Here is a 12,403-nt window from a genome sequence, read left to right as displayed (position 1 = left end):
AAGCAATTTTGAAAGCCATTTCGAAATTATCAAATGATTTTTTTTTTGTAAACTTTAAACTTCAGATCTGTTTGCTTGTAAGGGAATATGCTTAAATACAATGTCCATTGCTATATGACATGTGCATATTACTAAAAACATTAATTTCATGGCACTTGACAATTAAGAACATTGCATATAAGAAAGAAGTAGTTGATAAATCTTGTTCAGCTTTTAGCACTCCTTTTTAACCCCCCTCTAGGGAGTACCTGTGGAAGTTTTTCTACCCGTCTAGCTACGAGCCCATGGTGCCCACTAAGCCCCCTGAGACAGGAATGATAAGGATGTACAAGACATTTGAGTTCCGTATGAACATTGTTGCTGAGGCAACCAACGATGTACTCTTTACCAAGAACTCTGTAAGCTTGCTTATTTTTGTTATTACTTCATCGTGGTGGATCTTATTAGCTTAGAATTCAATTGGCTATCACCCTTTCGAAGCGAAATCTGGGGCATTTTTCATGGTTCTGTGACATTTCTTGCTTAAATATATGATTCACACTAATGCTGGTCCCTTTACATGAATTCACAACAAACAAGTCAGTGGCTTTTTTTCAATGAAAACTGTGTTAAGTTTACTAAAAATAAGTAACATGTTTTAAGGTCTTTAAATTAACTATAGTCTTTTAGTAAATGTCAGAACATTCAGTTTTTGACAATTAACTTGTTTGTTGAAAATACCTAAATATAAGGACAACCTTTCATATATATTAGTACAAAGTTATGATGTGTTATATGTCGTCTTCAGGAGACCCAGGCCATTCATATGAACATGGGCCAAGGTTCATACATAGAGGCAAGCATTCCCTGGATAACAGGAGAGAATGGGTACACATCGGTGATTCGAGGACAGTTCCTCCTGCTTGACGCCACAACCAGCATGAGATTCCGGCCTTTCCTACAGTGTGAAACATTAGATGTGAGCTGGGAAATAATGAAACTGTTACTGTTAAGACATTGTCATTTTTGAGCTCTCATTAATTAACTCAATTATATTTGAAAACATATTTTTAAGTTGTAGGTTTTAAAAATGTACATGTAAATTTTATAATTAAATTGAAAATTAAAAATCACACTCTGATTTAACAAATTCATAATATCTTTTAGTTAAACATTCAACTACAAGTGTACTTGTATGTTTATAAGCAGATGAGGAAAAACAGCCTATTTATTTTAACTAAATTTGATTTTGACTACTCATTTGAATTTTAATTTAGAAATCCTGTGGAAGATATTGTTTCCAAGACATTGGCAGATGAATGCAAATATGCCCTATAGTAAAAGTGTAAAGAATGTGTTTTGCCAATTTCAGTTCAATGTTTCTGTGGCCTATCCTCTGCAATGGAATGACCACCAGGATTGGAAATGTAACTTCACTGCAACAAAGGCTACAGTCTACCTTATATTTGAACATAAACATTTTTTCGCAGGTAATCATTCTTTTTCTTTTTGTCAAATTGAAAACTTTCTTGCATGTATTTTCTTTAAGAACCTCCAAATGAAATCAGTTCAGTACTAAGACTGCATTTTACTTTTCATGGGCAAATACTGCCAGTGGATAGAAAATTATGCAAGAAATGATCTTCTTTGAATTTTTAGGGTAACACACAATTTTGATGGTGTAGAGTGACTACAATTACATTTGCCTTAACTTCTTTCTACTTTAAGACCTGATAGATGATTGGTCAGCCACGAGCGTGCCGGATGTGGTCCACTTTGTCCCGTACACATATAACGTCAACATTCTGATTAACCAGTTTGAGCTTGTCACTCTATGTAATGAATACAACTGGATCGATACTTCCTCACAAAACCCAGAAAATGGTAAGTAATAAGTCTTCCCTATATATCATGTGTTTTTTTTATTTTACAAATACACATCTCTTTGAAAAAGATAAATGTGTTTATAAGACTATTTGTAGAAAATGAGTGTTGTGTCATAGTAATCATACGCTCATTAAATTATACATGTGTTTCTCAGGGTCTCTATGAATTAATCACCATAATTTCTTGTTACTTTATGAAGATAAAATGTATGTGAAATAATATTCTTAAAGTATATTTCTTAAATTAGTTCAAAGTTGATAGATTTGCAATATCCACAGATTTTCAATAGCAACCGTTATAACTATTTTTTTTTTTCTTTTGTCAGCCCACATAGCATTCTGTGGTGACCTGTTTGACCTGTCTGTACAGCTTCCATACACAGACTTCCTGCCTGACACTAATTCAATAGGCTTCATCTTCAAGGTAGGTGCGGGGGGCCCATTTCATGAAAAACTCTTACTCGTAAAATCAAAAAATAAATCACTAAGATCAAAAAACAAAATTACATCACAGATGACAAAAAGCTATTTTCTTTGTTTCCTAAACTTTGTTTACAACTACAATACTGATAAAAGTTGCATTTGCACTGCTCGTACAAATACATCTTCACTTAATGACAAGGATCTTAGGTGAAATGGGCCCCTGGTGTTTAACATTGTGTGAAGTTTTATGTAGTAAACTGCAATCCTCTTATTCCCACTGTCAGTTTAATGCCAGAGGTAAAAAATAAAAGAACCTTAAGGTTTGGTGTTTAGTAACTGTTCTAAAAGTATTGTCAGATTATGCTGGTTTACATTCTTTGTTGTTATTTAACAATCTTTATGTTTAATATGTATATAATCTCCAAAGCATTGTGTTCTTGTTGCATATTGTAGAGTTGTATCATTTTATACAGGTTGAGACTGTATTTTGTCGCCTCTTCTTGCCTGAAAACAACACTAGCCGCACTGTGATAATCGCCCTGTCAGAGAACATGAAAATAGTGGATCGGGATGGCAACCTTCTAGAGAAACCATTCTGTTATGACAAAGAGAAACAGTGGCGTAAGCTCACTGTTAGAAGGTGAGATGGAAAATGTACCTGACTAAATAAAGTGATTAAATAAAGGAATACAATGATTCTAGATTAGGGCTATTCCAGTAAAACATATAACCCACGGCAGGAAGGCAATCATTTAAATAGTGTATTGGTGGGTATCTTTTTTTGCTAATTTGGATCCCTAAAGGGTTAATTTGCTTCTGTAGGGGGTTGGTATATTTCAAAAGTGCCCTCCCCCAGGGGGTTATATGTTTAAATGGAATAGCCCTCAATGGGGAGAACCATTATGCAAGAGAAATTTCATGTCTGACTATCATTCAAGTACATTTTTTATACTCCGGTTATCATAATCCCTCCTCGAGTTCTTGACAAAACTGTCCCCTGATGGTTTACCAATGTTAATTTCCCTCCTGTAGTGCTGGCTGGGTTGACTGCTGGATGACCTCTAACGTTTCCCTGAGCCTGACGTACAAGTACCACCCGATGCCAATCCTGCTCAAGGTCGATGCCCACCACATTGTCACCCCCTCCATTGATGACATCTTGACCATGCCTGACAACGCAGGGGAATTTATCCCTATGGGGCCGATCCAGCGGGACTCCTCAGCCTCATGTTTCCCCGGGCCCGGGTTTGATGCAGGGGAGATGGAGTCAGATCTTATTGCTGTAGAACTGGAGGTGGCGCCATCTATTCTGGTCCTTTATGGGTCACTGCTGCGTAACTTTCTTCATGTCAAAGTAAGAGATTGTTACAGGATAATCTTGTAATTAGTAAAAGAGAATGATATCATATTAAGCTGGCCAAATGCTATGGGTATTTGACTATATCCCACCTCCTGAACAACTTACATTTATCCCATTGGTCTGGAGCAATCACATAGATGAGTCAATAATTCATACAGCCCTTGTAATTTTATACCACACTAATGAGAAAAACTAAATGATTAACTTTTCTATGTACCTTGTTAATAGAGAAACAAAAGCTGTAGTGTATAAGTCCAGCATAGAGCACTTTAAGTATGTATTACTAATTAGAGGTACTCTATGAGATATAGTCTAATAAGCTCTCACATGGAATAAAACCCTTGAGGGTATATATCCCATATACCCCCAGCTACTAACTGTAACTTATAATGCAGATCTGATATTCCATAGTGGCATTTAACTTTTTCAATTATAGGATTTACATGTGTATTGAAATGTACTGGAAACCATTGATACTGTTTATTATGCCCTTTCTGAACAGGAGTCTAACATGTGTTCTTTATATGTTATGTTAACTAATCTGATAGAATGAGATGGGGAGACTTGTCACATTTTCTCTCCCTCCCTCATCGACATGACCATGCCCAACACCCCTGGGGAGTTCATCACTATGGTGCCTATCCAGTGGGAATCAAGTTTCAAATACTTATCATTGCAAAAGAGTAAGTACAATTATGCTATTTTTCCACCACAACAGGAGAACTACCTTGGGGAAGACCAGTCATATTCAGACTTCTACGACAACCCGGCCACAGTACAGGAAGTGCAGGAGGAGGCCGGACTGGAGGGGCCACTTACCGAGATTGAGGTTAAGGAACGGGAGTTTGACCCCCGCAAGTACCGGCCCTTTAGTGTCACTGTGTCTGCAACCCTACATGATATACAGGCACACCTTGTAAAGGTCAGTATTGGGATAGTGCTCCTTATTGATTAGTTCATTGTTTGTTATATGGAATATATGGCGCCATTGTCACTGTCTAGTCAACTGGGACAAAACATGTGTTACAAGAAAAGCAATGCTATATATAGATTGTTGCTTGTTATTTTAGGGATATAGCAAATCACATCCTAATCAAATAAAGACATATTGTTCTATTAATTTTTTTAAATGTGTTTGCTGGAAACTTATTAAAAAAAAAATCAAATGTTTCTTTGCTGTAAAAATATACAGAATCAGGTTTGTTTACAAGTTACATGATTAAAAAAAGTCCATCGGAGTGATATCAATTTTTGTTAAATGTGTTTATACTGTATTACATGCTGTGTTTACAGAACTGTAACCAGGAGAATGTTCCATGTCCAAGTGTCTACGTTGAGCGTGTGGGTTTTGAGATGGACAAGCACTACCGGGAAACCAAGCTTCAGGTTCTTATTTCTCCTGCCCTCCTCATCTCACGGGACAGCTTTGAGGTATGTACAAACTAGCCTTATGAAAAGCTGGAATGAAATTTACACATATGTTTGTCTTTTTTCGAAAGGAAAAATAACAATAAAGGGTGAACTGTGTGGGCTAACTAATGTATACACAGATTGTTCAAGAGTTAAAATTCCTCCAAATCATGTTTTATAAAAATTCTTCAATATTTAATTTATTAGGTTTTCTTTATTTTTTTGAGGGAGAAAATTAATTGTTAGAGCGTGAGGTCTAGCTCACTAGTTTTTCTTAAGGTGTAGCTGCTATACATTGAATGTGAGACATTCTATGTTGCCTATGTTACAGAGAGATTCAGACCAGAACCACTTGAAGGAAGGGCACCTTGCGTTGTCAGGGTTACAGGTGAGAGGTCACGCCATGTTCTCCCATGAGGGTCTGCCCCTGGACTCAGAGACCCTGGAGTATGCCTGGCTGGTGGAGGCCACTATAGGGAATTTGTCAGGAAGGCTCACTTCACCACAGGTATGAAGGTATATATGAATAAAAAAGTATGACCCATCATTGGGTGTGAAGGGGGTGTTTTCTATTGACCCCCCCCCCCCCCCCCATAAAAATGCATGTTTTAGGGGCTATTTTAAGGAAGCAAAAACCACATAAACAAGAAATGTTTAGCATATATCAGTCCATCCATAATGTCTAGAGAATAACTTCAAAACTACTGATGGGATGGAAACAAAACTTTGTGCAGTGCACAAGAACCATTTTTTTAAAGATGCACTATTACTCCCAAATAAGATTTACCATATTTAGTACAATTGTTTTAATTTACCAAAAAAGATTACTAAATGTCGAAAACAATGGATCTTATGAAGGACACTGCGTTTAATTTTAAAGAAAGGTGCAGAAAACACTGTATTTTTACCTTATGACAGGATAGTAGATCACAGTAAATCTTTTAGCATTCACCAATCATTTAATATGTATGCGTTTTCAGCTATTAAATACATGGTTATAAACTTGTTATCAGTAATTATGCCCCCCTTCGAAGAAGAGGGGTATATTGCTTTGCACAGGCATGTCAGTATGTCGGTCGGTCGGTCCGTCGGTAGACCAAAGCTTGTCCGAGTGATAACTCAACAATTCCTGGACGTATGGTCATCAAACTTGACATGAAGGTTGGGCCTGACCAGTAGATGACCCCTATTGATTTTAGGGCTCATCGAGTCAAAGGTCAAGGTCACAGTGACCTTTAATGGTAAAATAATTTTAAAGATTGTCGGAGTGATAACTCAACAATGCCTAGACATATGGTCATCAAACTTGATATGGAAGTTTGGCCTGACCATTAGATGACCCCTATTGTTTTTGGGGGTCATCGGGCCAAAGGTCAAGGTCACAGTGACCTTGAATGGTAAAAGGTTGTCCATGTGATAACTCGACAATGCCTACACCCATGGCCCTCAAACTTAATTTGGAGGTTGGGCCTGACCAGTAGATGACCACTATTGTTTTTGGGGGTCATCGGGCCAAAAGTCAAGGTCACAGTGACCTTGAATGGTAAAAGGTTGTCCGTGTCATTACTCAACAATGCCTGCACCTATGGCCCTCAAACTTGACTTGGAGGTTGTGCCTGACCAGTAGATGACCCCTATTGTTTTTGGGGGTCATCGGGCCAAAGGTCAAGGTCACAGTGACCTTGAATGGTAAAAGGTTGTCTGAGTGATAACTCGACAATGCCTGCACCCACGGCCATCAAACTTGTATTGGAGGTTGGGCCTGACCAGTAGATGACCCCTATTGATTTTAGGGGTCATTGGGCCAAAGGTCAAGGTCACAGTGACTTTGAACGATAAAAGGTTGCCCGAGTGATAACTCAACAATGCCTGCGCCCATGGCCCTCAAACTTGACTTGGAGGTTGGGCCTTACCAGTAGATGACCCCTATTGATTTAAGGGGTCAGAGGTCAAGGTCACAGTGACCTTGAAAGCAAACTCGACAATTCCTGGACCTATGGTCATCAAACTTGACATGAAGGTTGGGCCTGACCATAAGATGACCCCTCTTGACTTTGAGTGTCATCAGGCCAAGGTCAAGGTCACAGTAACCTTTAACGCAAAAAAGTTAACAAATCTTCTCCCAGTGATATCTCAACAATGCCTGAATCTATGATCATCAAACTTGACATGTAAGTTGGGCCTGACCAGGAGATGACCCTTATTGATTTTAGGAGTCATTGGGTCAAAGGTCAGGTTCACAGTGACCTTGAATGCGAAAATGTTTCAAGTGATAATTGGACAATGCCTGCACCCATGGCCCTCAAACTTGACTTGGAGTTGTGTCTGACCTGTAGATGACCCCTTATGATTTAAGGGGTCATTGGATCAAAGGTCAAGGTTACAGTGACCTTGAACGAAAAATGCTTGTCTGTGTGATGACTTGTCAATGCCTGCACCCATGGCCCTCAAACTTAACATTTAGATTTTTGGTGACCAGCTGATGACTACTATGGATTTTGAGGTCAAAGGTCATGGTCATAACACACTCTATCCTCAAACTTTGGATGGTCATAATCTTGAAACTGCCTCAACGGCATACAATGTTAGCGACGAATCAGCTGTCATTTCGGTCCATGCATATTTCATTCAATTGTCCATATAATCCTGACAAAATGGCGCTCAGGGGGGGCATAATGTTTGACAAACATCTCTTGTTGATTTTTGAATAAGAGTGTCACTTTAATAAGTGGTTATTGTCCAGGCCATATCTTGGAAAACTTAAGGGATTTAAATGAAACTTTTAATATAGATAGATGGAAATGAGAGGAAGTGCAGAACTTAAGAACGCTGCATTTTTATTTACCAGGGTAGTTATCCCCCATTAGCCTAATATTCGAAAATGCTTTAGACATCATTGCTTACCTCTCGTGATGACCAATTTTGTTCATTTCTTTGCATCTAATGTTAATTAATATTTTCCTATCTGTCCATCATATTTAAATTTTAAATATTGTTTGAGTATCCATATTCATGCTATCAAATTTCCTCTTCTATATATTGCATGTTAAGACCTTGTGTTAAATAATGCTTCAACCATTCACCTTCTACCAGCACATTGTATTACAATTTTTGCCTTGAAAATGGGTGTTTGGGGAGCATCCATGGCTACAAGCAACAATCTTGTCTTACTCATAGGCACCTTTTAGCATTGATTTTTTAGATATTAAATGCATTGTTAGATACCAAATACACTTTGATAAGTTTATTCTTTGTATTTTTAATAGCCTAATAATTATAATCACTTGCAGATCCAGGGTATTGTGGAGTTTGCACAGACATTTGTGATGCTGGTGGAAGATGCAGAGAACAGCCTACAGCGGGCCGTCACATACCAACTGTGCCAGCACATGATACCCCAGCAACAGTGTCGACAACTCCAGCCTCGCTTCAGCTTCCCTTGCCCCTCCTCTGAGGATATCAAGTACCGCCTCACCAGGGCGACCGTGGACAGCCTCGATCTCTACCTGGTGGAGGGAGGATCTGCTCTCAATGTACAGGTATGTGTTGTGGGCTGAAATGTGTGCAAGAAAAGAACTTTGGAAAGTGTTAGGAGGATGTAACAGAAATCATGTCGAAAGGACTCCCTGAATACAAGTTTGGTTCATTATTCATCTAAGTTTACTGGTTAAAATGAACTCAAATACTTTTTTATTTGTTCAGTCATGTATGAAAATGGTATACTGATTATATTGAGGTTAAAGTTAAAATTTAAATTATAGTTGACTTGCCTGTCATTAGTTGATTTAAATAATGTTTAAATATGTTATGTTATACTTTCAGGTTATTCCTTTGAAACTTGCAACTTGCAACCTTCATGGTGACAATACCAGAGCTGGCATAACAGGCCTTGTAGAACACATATCAATTAAGCAGTATATCTCTACAGCTCCTATACGCCACGACACCAGCCAACCAGCAATCTGGATTGAATCAGGGGGTGTGTCACTTGGACCAATCAAAGCAGAGGCTGCCATGGCTTTACTGAATCAGGATTTCCACTCCTTGCAAAACCATTTTTTGACAACTCATGATTCAACAAGCAAAAGACTGTGGTTCTTGTGGCCTGCACATATGTTAAATGTGCCAAACAAGGTGATAGGAAAGTGTGGTTGCCTTGGGGGATGTTGCTTTTTTGGCAATAATAAGAATGGTGAAGACTTCTTTCAATCTAGGAAGTTTCATGAAGTTATGCCAACAGCTGTTTGCAAGGTATCCCCAGCAGGTAGTGATCCTGGTTTCGGCCAGAGTTTGTTACACAAGGATAGGCTTGTGTTTGAGACTGGTGCCAGTGGCTGTGTGTCCCCGGGGAGAGAGTTTGTGTTTACGAGGGGTTACATGAGCGACATCACCACCCCTGACACTCCAGGAGCCACTATAACTGTGATAGAGGAATGTCTGCCTAACAAAAACATTTTGTCTCCTAACGTTGCAAAGGAAATTCCAGTCCCCAAACATTCCGATTCCCACTCTTCCCCACCATCTATTGCAAGGAGTCCCCCAACTGATTCTCCATCAGCATCCAGTATTACAACAACACCACCCAACGAACAGTTTTCAATTGATACTATTGGAACAAACCCATTTGTTACACTGAGGTCAACTGACTCCTCTGTGTTAAGAGACTATGAGAAAGGCACAATGGATGGTGGTACATTGAAGTCAGTCGGAAGTAATTCACTGAGTTCTTCATCTTCCCCACCTCCATTCAGCCCAACTATGAGATCTTCACCTGCTCATAGTCCATCCTCCAGGTCCTCAGTTCAGAGTCCATCAGGCCGCTCTTCTAGTATACACAGTGCAAGCCCAGCTTCATTACGTAGGAAGCCAGGTTTTGCGTACAACCATGAAGGCAGGCAGACTTCCATTGTTTCCCTTGACAGTGAAATGTACTTCTCAGCGGAGGAAGACGCCCTCTCCTCATCTGACCCAGCATTCCCAACACTTAAACATACCTCCTTTACTGACATGCTGTCCTCTGAGACTGACAGTGTAACTTGGGGGAAAGATGATATGAGTACCAGTCTAGTGATGGACAAGAGTGATCTGTCCACCAAGGATACAACTGTGATAGAGAAGCCAACGTTCTCCTCATCTGCCTCCTCTGCATCCACCCTATCCTACATGTCAGCAGATACTGACCAGGACGAGACCATGTCGAATGCTGGGCTGCCTATGGAAGACCTGTCTATGGTGGACCTCAGAAGCCAGGTGAAAAAAACAAAAAACCTATACAAATTTTGTTTTTGATACAAATACTTTGTTTACAAGGTACATACTGACTTTTATCAGATGTTGATATCTGTACACTTTTATTTTCCTTTTTGCAAATTCTCATTGTTAGAGCTTAAGGCTTGTATTACAGTTATCATCAATTGCAGGTGAAGAATGCCATCACAAAGTCACCGGTGTTGCTGCCCTGCTATTCTCACCACATGACCAGGATGCACTGTGACAACTGGGCCTCCCCCGCCCCACTTCAATCCCGGTTCCACAGGGTGCCTACTGAACCTTCCCACCTCTCTCTGTCCTCAGGCAGCCAGTCTCTTGGCCAAGGAGGGCCTAGCTTATATATGCCTCACTTTGTCAAGGTAAGTGTAAAGAAAATTTGACAACTCTGAATCCCAAACCTCATTCCAATCTCTGTTCCACAGAGTACCAACAGTAAATTCCCAATTTTTTCTGCAGGTCATACAAAAGTTAATACTGCACCACAGTACTTGGTTCTTATGTATATCCTCATCTAAAATTGTCTGTTTTGCAAGGAAAAGAGTGAAGGTATTTTGACAGCCTTGGTGTTGATCTTAGTGGCACCCTTGGTGTTGGCATTGTTGTACAAAATATTAAACATCGGCCATAACAAGATATTCACATGGAACTCGGTCTATATTTTACTTGAGACAACATGCACATACCTTCATTAAGTATTCAGTTGTTCCCTGTTCAATAGAACCAACGACAATAACAACAAATGTGTGTTTGTATCTGCATGTTGTGCTCTTGTGATCTGTGCATTGGTGAATGTCCATTGTTACCATCACCATTAAAAGCAAAAACAATACATAAACCAATGCTGAATTGATTTGATGATATTTATTGGTTGTCTCCCTAATACAGGTAAAGCAGGGTTTCAGTGTGAGGATAATGAAGTCTAAAGACATGCTGTTTCCTTCTGAACGGGCCGAGGACAGCTCCTGGGATAACATTGAGGAGCCTCTACTGGGTAAAACATAGCTATTTTATATTAAGCATTGTGTTGTGTGTTTCATCTATGTAAATAATAAAAAAGTTTATTTTAGCATGAATATAAGTTTACCCTGTAAAAATTTCTCTAATAGATTTACCGCTATGTAATTTATAAATTTAAAATATAATATATAAAAATGATTCATAATTATATCATCTGAAACCAGTCAAAGAGTGTTTGTCATGCCAGAAATGGCACCATGTTATATTAAAGTTCCTTAAAGATATGATCAATCTTTATTTTGTTGCCTCTAGATCATGTGGATGGAGGAGTTCTTGAAAATGCCAGCAGGACAACAGCCACTGTGAAACTGAGGGGCTCTGTGGATGTCCTTCTGACTCCCCTGCTATTAGAGTCCTTTCAGAGGTGGGAACAGTTTTCTAAGAATAATTGTTAGAAAGATGGGGAAATTACCGTAGCTAAATTAAAGCTGCCCTAGGTTCATTTGAAATAAGGGCATTTGTCAAGTGAATATTCTAGTATACGATTAGTTACTTTTCAGAAGAAATTGAACTATCCAGATTGGTTGGTTTAGTAGTTATTTTACCTGACTTGCAACCAGTGAATCACTGATTGTATACTTTTCATGGCTTGCTACATCAATAATCTGGCATTGCAGAATGTGTGAAGCAGTGACCCCAGCTCTCAGCCAACTCCACCCTTCCTCCATCCTTGATGGGCTGCATTTCCGCTGCCTGGACATACTTAAGAGCCAAAATAGACTTAAGAAGGGTGAGAATGGACTAGATACCAACACCCCAGACAGTGACACTACAGGTCCCCAGCAACAGTTCAGTGCTGAGAGCAGAGCACCAGACATGAAAACATCCAGCTACCAGGCACTCATCAGCTTACCAAGGGTAAGAGCTTTCTTAGTCAAAAATTGATGAAAAGAATCAATGTACCAAGTTCATTCACCATATTTACTGTGCAACCAGGATGAAATTAAGTCTTGCCTTAGATTAAAGTGTAGGTTTAAGTTATATTACAGGGAAAATCGATTGATTAGTATCAAGATTGTTTTTTAAAGATTTGAAATACGAAGAAGTAATGTTACAG

At 39.1% G+C, this 12,403-nt stretch overlaps 1 protein-coding gene across 9 annotated transcripts in view; it reads left to right on the top strand.

The window, feature by feature from the left end:
* Nucleotides 1-12,403, top strand: part of LOC128225584 (bridge-like lipid transfer protein family member 1) — a 70,560-nt gene that overhangs the window by 9,544 nt on the left and 48,613 nt on the right. For all 9 annotated transcript variants that reach the window (XM_052935462.1, XM_052935466.1, XM_052935468.1 and 6 more), the window contains exons 10-25: nucleotides 242-398; nucleotides 788-958; nucleotides 1,352-1,469; nucleotides 1,708-1,863; nucleotides 2,192-2,289; nucleotides 2,762-2,928; nucleotides 3,321-3,642; nucleotides 4,367-4,570; nucleotides 4,942-5,079; nucleotides 5,390-5,566; nucleotides 8,349-8,597; nucleotides 8,881-10,308; nucleotides 10,479-10,688; nucleotides 11,215-11,320; nucleotides 11,599-11,710; nucleotides 11,964-12,204. In XM_052935462.1, the coding sequence (XP_052791422.1) occupies nucleotides 242-398; nucleotides 788-958; nucleotides 1,352-1,469; nucleotides 1,708-1,863; nucleotides 2,192-2,289; nucleotides 2,762-2,928; nucleotides 3,321-3,642; nucleotides 4,367-4,570; nucleotides 4,942-5,079; nucleotides 5,390-5,566; nucleotides 8,349-8,597; nucleotides 8,881-10,308; nucleotides 10,479-10,688; nucleotides 11,215-11,320; nucleotides 11,599-11,710; nucleotides 11,964-12,204 (4,054 nt within the window). The remainder of the gene's footprint in view (nucleotides 1-241; nucleotides 399-787; nucleotides 959-1,351; nucleotides 1,470-1,707; nucleotides 1,864-2,191; nucleotides 2,290-2,761; nucleotides 2,929-3,320; nucleotides 3,643-4,366; nucleotides 4,571-4,941; nucleotides 5,080-5,389; nucleotides 5,567-8,348; nucleotides 8,598-8,880; nucleotides 10,309-10,478; nucleotides 10,689-11,214; nucleotides 11,321-11,598; nucleotides 11,711-11,963; nucleotides 12,205-12,403) is intronic.

This window comes from Mya arenaria, chromosome 3 (genome assembly GCF_026914265.1).
Source record: "Mya arenaria isolate MELC-2E11 chromosome 3, ASM2691426v1".
In the NCBI taxonomy this organism is placed as follows: domain Eukaryota; kingdom Metazoa; phylum Mollusca; class Bivalvia; order Myida; family Myidae; genus Mya; species Mya arenaria.
This window is presented reverse-complemented; position numbering and strand designations above follow the sequence as displayed.